The sequence below is a fragment of the Mangifera indica genome, chromosome 9, assembly GCF_011075055.1.
Source record: "Mangifera indica cultivar Alphonso chromosome 9, CATAS_Mindica_2.1, whole genome shotgun sequence".
Taxonomy (NCBI): Eukaryota; Viridiplantae; Streptophyta; class Magnoliopsida; order Sapindales; family Anacardiaceae; genus Mangifera; species Mangifera indica.
In genome coordinates, this window is record NC_058145.1 from 4378363 (window position 1) to 4388657 (window position 10295).

Consider the following 10295-nt stretch of genomic DNA (forward strand, 5'->3'; position numbering starts at 1 on the left):
ACCATGTTGTTGTAAGAGTAAGACCGTAAAGGTCGCCGTTCATAGATTATAATTATTTATTCGGCACTTATAACAGCTAATTACGAACATGAAATGGCTTTCGAAAATGAATTGCTCTTTCAATCATCCCAAAAAACTAGATCTTCTTTCCACCATAAATCCATTAGCATATGCTCATCGACTAACCCTGTCCTCCCTCAAGCCAAATTCACAAATTCTCAAAGCTCTTTGCGCCAACGGTAAACAATCAGAAGCCCTTTTAGAAATGGCCATTTTAGGCATTGAAATGAAATTTGAAGGTTACGACACGCTGTTAAATGCGTGCCTCAACCGAAGAACGATTAGAGATGGCCAAAGGGTCCATGCCCACATGATCAAAACTTGTTATCTACCGCCTGTTTACCTTAGAACTAGACTGATTATCTTCTACAACAAATGTGAGTGTTTGGGTGATGCAAGGCAAGTGTTCGATGAAATGCGTGAGCATAATGTGGTTTCTTGGACTGCAATGATTTCGGCTTATTCTCAGCGAGGGTATTCCTCTGAAGCATTGAATCTTTTTCTGCAGATGTTAAAATCGGGTATTTTGTATTTCTACTATTCGGACCACTGCCTTACAGGGGGAATTTGTAGATAATGTTTACCTACAGTTTTTCCTGTTACTGATAGTGAAGTGTTCGTTTCTGCAGATACGGGACCTAATGAGTTCACTTTTGCAACTGTTTTAACTTCTTGCACTGGCGTTTCTGGGTTTCATCTGGGAAGACAAATCCACTCTCTTATAATTAAGAGCAACTTTGAATCCCATATATATGTTGGAAGTTCACTTCTCGATATGTATGCCAAAGCTGGTAGGATCCATGAAGCTCGAGCAGTTTTTGAATACTTGCCAGAAAGGGATGTTGTTTCTTGTACTGCAATAATTTCTGGTTATGCCCAACTAGGTCTCGATGAAGAGGCACTGGAGCTATTTCAGAAGCTGCAGATGGAAGGAATGAGTACAAATTATGTTACTTATGCCAGTGTTTTGACTGCGTTATCTGGTCTTGCAGCGTTGGATCATGGCAAGCAAGTTCATGACCATGTTCTTCGGTGCGAAGTGCCCTCATATGTTGTACTTCAAAACTCCCTGATAGACATGTACTCAAAATGTGGAAACCTCACCTACGCACTCAGGGTCTTTAATAGCATGTCTGAGAGAACTGTTATCTCATGGAATGCAATGCTTGTGGGGTATAGTAAACATGGAATGGGAAGAGAAGTGATGGAGCTTTTTGACTTGATGACAGAAGAAAACAAAGTTAAACCTGATAGTGTCACATATTTGGCTGTCTTATCAGGTTGTAGCCATGGTGGAATGGAAGATAGAGGACTGGAAATTTTTGGTGAGATGGTGAATCTTAAAGATGGGTTTCGGCCAGAGATTGAGCATTATGGTTGTGTTGCTGATTTGCTTGGACGAGCTGGTCGGGTAAAAGAGGCATTTCAGTTTATTCAAAAAATGCCTTTTGAACCTACTGCTGCTATTTGGGGTTGTCTGTTAGGTGCCTGTAGAGTTCACTCTAATGTTAATATTGGTGAATTTGTAGGCCAACGGCTGTTGGAAATGGAGCCTGAAAATGCTGGAAATTATGTCATTCTTTCAAATTTATATGCTTCTGCTGGGAGATGGGAAGATGTTAAAACTGTGAGGGAACTGATGAAGGAGAAGGCTGTGATAAAGGAGCCTGGCAGAACCTGGATTCAGCTTGACCACATGCGTCACACATTTCATGCAAGTGATTGTTCCCACCCAAAGAGGGAAGAGGTATACACAAAAGTGAAAGAGTTGTCAGTCAAGTTTAAGGAAGCTGGCTATGCCCCTGACTTGAGTTGTGTTTTATATGATGTGGATGAAGAGCAGAAGGAGAAGGTACTGCTAGGTCACAGTGAAAAACTTGCTTTGACTTTTGGGCTAGTTAATACTCGTGAGGGAACCCCAATTCACCTAATAAAAAACCTCAGGATTTGTGTGGATTGCCACAATTTCGCCAAGTTTGTGTCAAAAGTTTATGCTCGAAAAGTGTCTTTAAGGGATAAAAACCGATTCCATCATATTGTTGATGGAATCTGCTCTTGTGGAGACTACTGGTGATTTCTGAATTCTGTCAATGGAAATGTTATTTTAGCCACCTTGAGAGTGTAATTTTGGATTTGGTTTGGGAAATGATGTAAATTTTAGAACTTGGAGAAAGAATGAGATGAAAAGGCAATCCATATATTAAGGCAAGGCTCTGCAAATGTGACAAACTGAGAATGTGTGGATGCTGTGACAACTATTGCCCTCAGCGTTGGACATGAAATAATGTGAAAGTTTATCGGACGTAAATATGGAAAGACATTTACCAGAGCGATTTTGTGCAACAGTTAATGCAAGCGCAAGATTCTCCTTTTCTAGATTTCTGAATAATTTTAAGATTATCATTCTTTTTAGAGAGCTGAACATAAATTGGTGGGATATTCATATTTTTCCTGAAGTAATTCACCCGGTGATATGATCACAACTTTGTCGATTTTATTACAAGTTTTATATTGTTTGTGTAGTCAATTATAGATAGGAGTTAGGGTTTAATTTGATTGATCAGTAACATGACATCTAATATGAAGTCCCACTTATACAAATAATAAAACTATGTGTATTCATTTTGAGTATATATTTAATGCGTACTACGATGTAATTGAGTGATTTTGAATTAATGATAAAATAACATTCAATTATATAATGATATACGTAAATATATACATATTTTTTTACAAATGGATACGTATAATATTGCTCTTAGTTTTCTTCTATAATTGGAACCCTTGTGTATGTTTTTATTTTGTATCTTGTATACAACTATGTCATTTGCAAAGCATAAAAGAAACAAGAAAATAATTCTTCAAACTTTTTTCATGGTATTAGTGCAAGGTTAGAAATATCATTGCATGATCACGGTTTTGGAAAGATGGCCATCGAAGCAACAGCCAACAAAACAGGATCCAATAAGAAAGCGAAGCCCATACTTTGAGCAATTCTGGTAAATCGGAAAAACAACTTGTTTCCCATATCTTGAAAGGAACGAATAACTTAAATTAGCAAAGAAGCATCATCAATGAATTGGTGTCTAAACACAAAGATTGGTTTTGAAGATGGAAAATTTTTGAATTTGTTCGTTGCTGGCCCAAAAGAAGAGGACTGGATTACTTCTAATTCCATGATGATGTCCTAGATACTGAAGAAAGAACTACATAAGGGTGTCCTTTATCATGGCACAATGCTCGACACGTGAAAAGAACTTGGGGGGCATTTTACCAAGGAAGTTGTCCTTGTATTCAAGAGATTAAAAGAGAGATCAGTAATACCTGACAACGTGAGATTGACAATTTCTTTTTATTATCTGAAAATGAGATGACTATAGGAATAACTTGCAAGGTTTGTCAAGTCTCGTGTGAACGAATGGATAGGATGATTTTGTGGTGTTGCAATGAGAGAAAATGAAAGAATAAAGTTTCTACCAACTTCACATTGGGATGAATGAATCTTATAACATTGTGAGATCTAATTTATTATATAAAGATTCTTTGCTCTCATCATCTAATGCATATTCTTTTTTGACCTCTGAAAAATGCAATAAGGAGACCTTTACATGAGATTGTTGTTTTCAAAGTACAAGTTGGAAATAACAAGGGAAAGGAACAAAATAGGAAGCCTAGATATGAACATTGTAAAAGATTTGGACACACATAGTATGGTTATTTAAAGATCATCAAGTAAACAACAAATTGGCAAAACAAAGAATAACAAATCTGTGGGATATGCAGCCACCACGAAACACCAAGACAAAGAAACAATATAGAAAACACCCTGGGTGAATTCAACAAATCCGTTACAAAAACAATGCGAAAGGCTGACATCACTACTTGGAGATGATAAGCAAGAAATGCCAACTATAAACTTCATTATAATATTTTTGAAAACTCTTTCAAGCATAAGGGTTGGATTTTAGATAGTAAAGCCTATGGTCATGTTGTATTAGAAGTTGCATCATTAAAATCGAATACAAAATCAATATCAACAATTTGGGTAACCATGCCAAACGAAGAAAGAGTAGTTATGGATGGAATTAAGACTATGGAGTTAAAAAGAATAAAAACTTGAATCATGCTTTGTCAATTTCCATTTTCAATTGTAGCCTAATCTCAACTAGTAAATTGATTAGAGATTTGAATTGTAGTTTTGTTTTTCTTCCTAATGAGTGTTTCTTGCAAGACATTATCACCAAGAGGACGATTGAAGTGGGTAGATGTTAGAGTAGGTACTCTAGAGTCTATCTATTAAGTTTATCTATGTAATTTCATCCTAAGATATATCTATTTTATCATTAATAAACAATAAGTATTCATTTGTTACTCATATGAATGTGTATATATGTTTGATGAATACTCTTAGCATGGTAGAACCATGATGAGGGAATCAACTTGTAACTTGATCATGAGAAACCTATGAGCACATATGGTAGCTAATCTAGAAACATTCATAATCCTATTATTATTTTGACCAAGGGCACAAATAATATGGTAAAATTATTATAGTGTTAAATGACCCTATCAAAAAATAGTGACAAATTTTATGTATCAAGGCTGTTAGTGTGTAAAACCCCTTCCAAAAGTGCTACCCTCAAAAGAGAAATATCATTAACTTTGACCATTTGAGCATGCATAAACTTACACACGACAATGGGTTGTGCCGACTTCACTGTGACCCACTGTGCTTGCAGGTCGTGCTAGGCCAAGGTACACCCAATCGCGGGGCTTTCATTGTAAAGGCCCAAGGCAAGACCCTATATATATAAGGTCATGCCTTTTTGAACCTTTAATGAGCCGACCATCGAATCTTGATGCGAGACTGCCTGTTATTTAAATAATACTACTTATATTTTTAATTTTTATTATTATGTAAAATTAATTAAAAATCATTTTCTAATTACTAAAACCAAAGATAGTATCTCAAATATTTTATTGATAATCTCTCACTTGTGACAGATTAATACTATGGGTATATGATAAAAAATATTCAAACATATTACAAATCAATTCATTTACATAATGTATAATTACAAATATAAGTACAACATACATACCATCTACTTGTACTCAAACTTCAAATTCTTGAATTCTTCAAATATATCTTTTGCAACCCAATTATGTAATTTGAACTATTTTGAGATCAACTTTTACCTAATCTTTCATAGTCTCGACATGTTAAGATGTAAATTTAATCGTCTATCATCCAACATGCATCCACTTGCACTAAAAACATATTCTGATGCTACAGTAAACATCAAAAGGTTAGTAGATCTTGTGTCGTGGTGGAAAGCACAGAAAAACTTTCTTGATTTGTTTTTCACCATGCTAAAACATCTAATATGTTAGTGTCACCATACTGTTTCATTATTTTTTGATAGTGATCAATGTTAATATAAAGCCAACAAACTTATTCCCACCCAAAAATTAGTCTTTTCTCAAATTCTCATTTATTAACTTTAGAAAACTTAAACACTCACCCATTTGTTTATTTTTTCAGTTACTATTAAAGGTAAAATCATCATTTAGCAAAAATATTTTTAAAAAATAAAAATTTATCATATTTCTCTTTAAGTTTAAAAATATAACAATTTCCCTTATCATAACCCAAAGTTTGAAAAGTGACAAATTTCCCCCTAAGGTTTGGAATTTTTTTCAGGTGCTTCTTTGATGAACAAAGTCGACCATCCCTATCCATCTTTCATTGGCAATCGAAGAAGAAGGAAGGAAGACTACTTTTTGATTTGTCCAACGCTTGAAAGGGGACATTGTATGATTTGTCGATCTCAACCATGATGCTTGATTTAGCCACAATGATGATGGGATGATGCTTGAATGATGATGGAGACGTTTGAACGACACTTGGATGACAATGAGAAATGCTCGGATGCCATTGGGGAGATGAATCACACCACGGATCTTTGACTTGTGGCCAAGATTTATCATCCTTCAAGCGTTGGACGAACTGAAAAGAGGTTACCCTTCTTTTTTCTTTGGCTACCAAGAAAAGATGGGTGGGAAAGGCTAGCTCCAATCGTTGGAGAAGTACTTGGAAAAAATTCCAATCTCTAAATTGAATTTGTCACTTTTCAAACCTTAGGTGAGAGAAAATTATTAGATTTTTAAATCTAGGGGAAAAATGTAATAAATTTTTTAGTTTTTTTTAATATTGTTACTAAATAACGATTTTATCCTTGACAATAACTACAAAAATTAATAGATGAATAGATGTTTGAGATTTTTAAAGTTAATAAGTGAGAACTTAGGAAAAGACTAATCTTTGGGTGGAAATAAGTCCTTTTGCTTTAATATGTTATAAAACTCACCAAAATTTGAACTCTAACTTACAGGTTGCTTACCTTTGCACAAAAGTGACCATACATGTGATCTTTTTTTGCTTGAACTACCTGAACTTACATTCGATTCAAAAGTTTGTGTCCTCCTTCCATATTTATTTTCATAAATAGTATACATTTTCAATAATTATTTTTGAACATCATCTATTCTATTACCATTGGCAAGTAATAAATTTTCATTAATAGTGTCTAAACAATATTTTACTCTAACAATTTTGCCTCAAGATCTAAAACAATGGTAGCAAAAAGTAAAGGAACTTGTTTATAATATTTCTTAAATTTATCCTCCGTTTGTCTAGTAATATCTTGAAGAGTATTATGAGACATATATATATATATATTTTTAAAATATCACTAATTTCAAACATATTATATAAAATTGAACATGTGATTGGATAATGCACACTTGAGCATTGGTCTATGACTGTCTTCATGGGCTTTAACATGTTTATTAGAGCCATAAGAATCTCCCAATCATAATCAGTAAAAAAAAAAAAAAGAATTTCGAAATCTTTTGATAAGGTATTGAAGAAGCGTATTGTAACTATTTCATACCTTTTGCATGCTTTTAACATAAGGTATGTTGAATTCCACCTAGTTCTAACATAGATTTTTAACTTTTTTGTCTTAACCTTATTGACTTACATAATTTATAATATGTTTGAATTCCTGATGGAGATAATGAAATGTAAGCGATGATATATCTAATTATTGATATTTGATCTTTAACTAAGCTCAAACCATCTTAAGCTGTTAAACTAATAATATGATATATATACTTAATATGAATCAATTTTCCACTAAAAAGAATAGATATATGATTCAAAATTAATTTAATTAGTCTATCATTATTTTTTGCATTGTCAAATGTAGTTGAAAAAATAGAGTTATTAATTTTATATTCATAAAAATTCACTAATGTTTGATAAATTGTAACACCATTATGAGAATATTCTAATTACCTAAATGCAATTATCTTTTTGCACAACCACCAATTAGAATCAATATAATAGACAGTTGTACATAGGTATGTTAGGACCTAATTTGTTATATTGAAATAATACCACTAAAATTACAAAGTTCTCCTATAATTTTTTATTTTATTAATTCATAATTTTTAATAAAGTTTGCCCTAAGAGTAGATCTAGAAATTCTTTTAAAAGAGGGTTAAACACTATTCTATATCATTCAATCTAAAATTTCATCTTCAACATAAAAAAAAAGGTTGGTGAAAAGTTACAACATATATGACCATGTAGTTTTGCATTTTAGTTTGATCATAGATGAAATTGGACATTTCTCCAATATATTTGAAATTGGTCAGACTTTTTCTTATACTGGCATCGCCAACAAATTGTGATCTAATGATGACAATTTTTTGTCAACCTCTCTTCTTGTGTGAAATTTTTTTTTACAATATTTTGTAATATGTCAGCAAAGATGACCGATACCACTTAAACTAGCATATGTCAAACATGAATAGTAGTGTTTGCACATTGCCCACTGAATTAATTTTCCTTTTCCTCTATTTGATCGAAATGATTCCACACTATAGATTTTTGCTTTTTTTTTTTTTCAATCGAGCCTATGACTATCCCACTTCATGTTTTGGTACTCATGTTTCACATGCCTCATCAATAATATCATCAATGTCATAGTATTCAAATGAATCAAATCCATTGAGTCTTGATTCATTTGTAATATTTTGATGAATGAAAAATAATGATTGATTGACAAAATTATAACGAGAATAGATACTAAATTTTATACACAGAGAAATATTGATTATGATTTAGAGATTATATAAATGAGAGAATGATGAAAAAATGTGAGATTAAGCAGAATGAGAGATTGAGAGAATTAGTGCATGAATTTTGGGAGGGGGAGAAGGGGTTTATATAGTAAAAAAATTAATTTTTTTTTTTGGTTAGGCCAACAACTTTTGCATCTACAGAACTTTTTTAAAAATTTCATTTTTTTTTTCTAAATGGCAACAATGTCATGCTAGGTTAGCCTACCCATTTTAGGCTTAGAAAAGGGGTTCAGGCTGACCTGACCCTTTTGCCATGTCAACATAGATTTAAAACATTTCATTTATCATGTGAAATTACAAAAATTTCTTTATTTATATAAACTTCAAAAACGTGCAAAGGATGTCATATATAATAGAAAATATCATCATCCATAATGAATTCCCTAATGTGTAGCTAAATATCAGCATAGTGTCCCAAATCTCCAACATATAATTTTCTTTAAGAAAAATTGAAATCTTTTGAACACATCTAATTTTCTTTACACAAAAGCAATTAATATCAAAGTAAATGACAACAATCAATTCAATGCTCACAAGTAATTAATACAAACAATCAATTAATAATAGACAATTAATAATAGCTAATATGAAAGGTAGAGTTTAGAAAAACTCAATTTAGAGTGGTTTGGAGCTTTCTCTTACATCCATTTCTCTAGGCAAACCCCCTTGGAGTTCTACTATCACTTAAAATATTTCGTTACACTTACTTTGCCTGGGATTACACCAAAAACACTATTTGGCAAGGGATTTTGCTCTCAAGTATTTAATTACAAGAGTTTAATGTGTGTGAATGCCCTCTAAGGCTGAAATTAGAAGTTAAGATCACTTGGTCTCTCAAGGAATTACAATGAAAGCTTAGTGAGAGTAATAGAAAGAAGAAAAAGTATACAAGTTTGTTTAATAGTTTCTCAAACCCTTCTTCACTTGAATCTTGCTATATTTATAGTGAAAATATATCTTGGGGGTGAAATAGAGCCACTCTACTTGAAAATGTTTTCATTGAAATGAAGAGAGATGTTTTCCTCTGAAAAATGGTGTATGAATAATCTAAACCCCTCTATGGAGCAGTCATTATTGGCAATTATGGTGTTGGGTCAATCTCGATTGGAACTCCTAACAATTGATAATAAATGCTCCCGTCTCTTAGTACTAATCAATACATTTGAATGTATTGGTCGTTTATAGCCTTAGACTCTAATGTTTCAAAATTATAGAACTATGAATGAGGCAACGAGCAATTGGGTAAGAACCATCATACCGAGCAAATTTTTCATTATGACTAGTTTGGATGCTTTCATGCATAATTTGGACAATTTCGTTGATTTTCCTTGCTCTGCTCTTGACTTTGACTTTGTTGACTTAGAGCCAATGATCAGCATAATAAGTAATCTACTTATTCTATATTAAATATTGGTCTTGAATGGTTTGCAAACTTTCAGTACAGATCAGTATATACCAAATGAAATTCTTCTAAAATTTTACAGATGTGAATGACTTCAAGAATAAATGATGCACGATTTGGCTATTGAGACAAATTTTGCCTCATACCGGTCGTTCATACTTGACTACTAATTGCTCGTCCTTTAATTCCTACAATTTGCATAATTTGTCCATCTTGTAATGTTTTAACAATTTCATGGACTTGTTAGCTATTTTAACTTATGTTTTTATCATCATCAAAACACCTAGGGGTTCTCCAACACAAATGCCTTCGTGTCAAAACTAAGCTTACTAATTGTCACTTGTCTTGCAGCTATCACAATCACTTGTGTCTACACATATGAAAGTGGAAAAGTGAGTGAAAAGTCACTTAATAAGCAAGAAACTCTTATACTCTTTTGCATAATCCTTAAATTACCCTTAGTTTGACCTATTATAACTTAGTCATCCGAAGTCTATTACTAAGCTTCTATTAGGATAATATAGGTCTTGTAACTCATAACTGTGAACTCGAAAACCTTTAAGCTATATAACATAACTCTCAGGATTAATTGTGGCCTATTCAATCACTAAAGAATCGT

The 10295-nt window shown here is 32.7% G+C and overlaps 1 protein-coding gene across 1 annotated transcript; it reads left to right on the plus strand.

Annotated features, from left to right (window-relative positions):
- The first annotated feature begins 10 nt into the window (after positions 1 to 10).
- LOC123224901 (putative pentatricopeptide repeat-containing protein At3g13770, mitochondrial) lies at positions 11 to 2563 on the plus strand. The gene is made up of 2 exons (XM_044648662.1): positions 11 to 581; positions 690 to 2563. The coding sequence occupies exons 1-2, from the start codon at positions 89 to 91 to the stop codon at positions 2132 to 2134; spliced, it is 1938 nt and encodes a 645-aa protein (XP_044504597.1). The 5' UTR covers positions 11 to 88; the 3' UTR covers positions 2135 to 2563.
- Positions 2564 to 10295: the final 7732 nt, after the last annotated feature.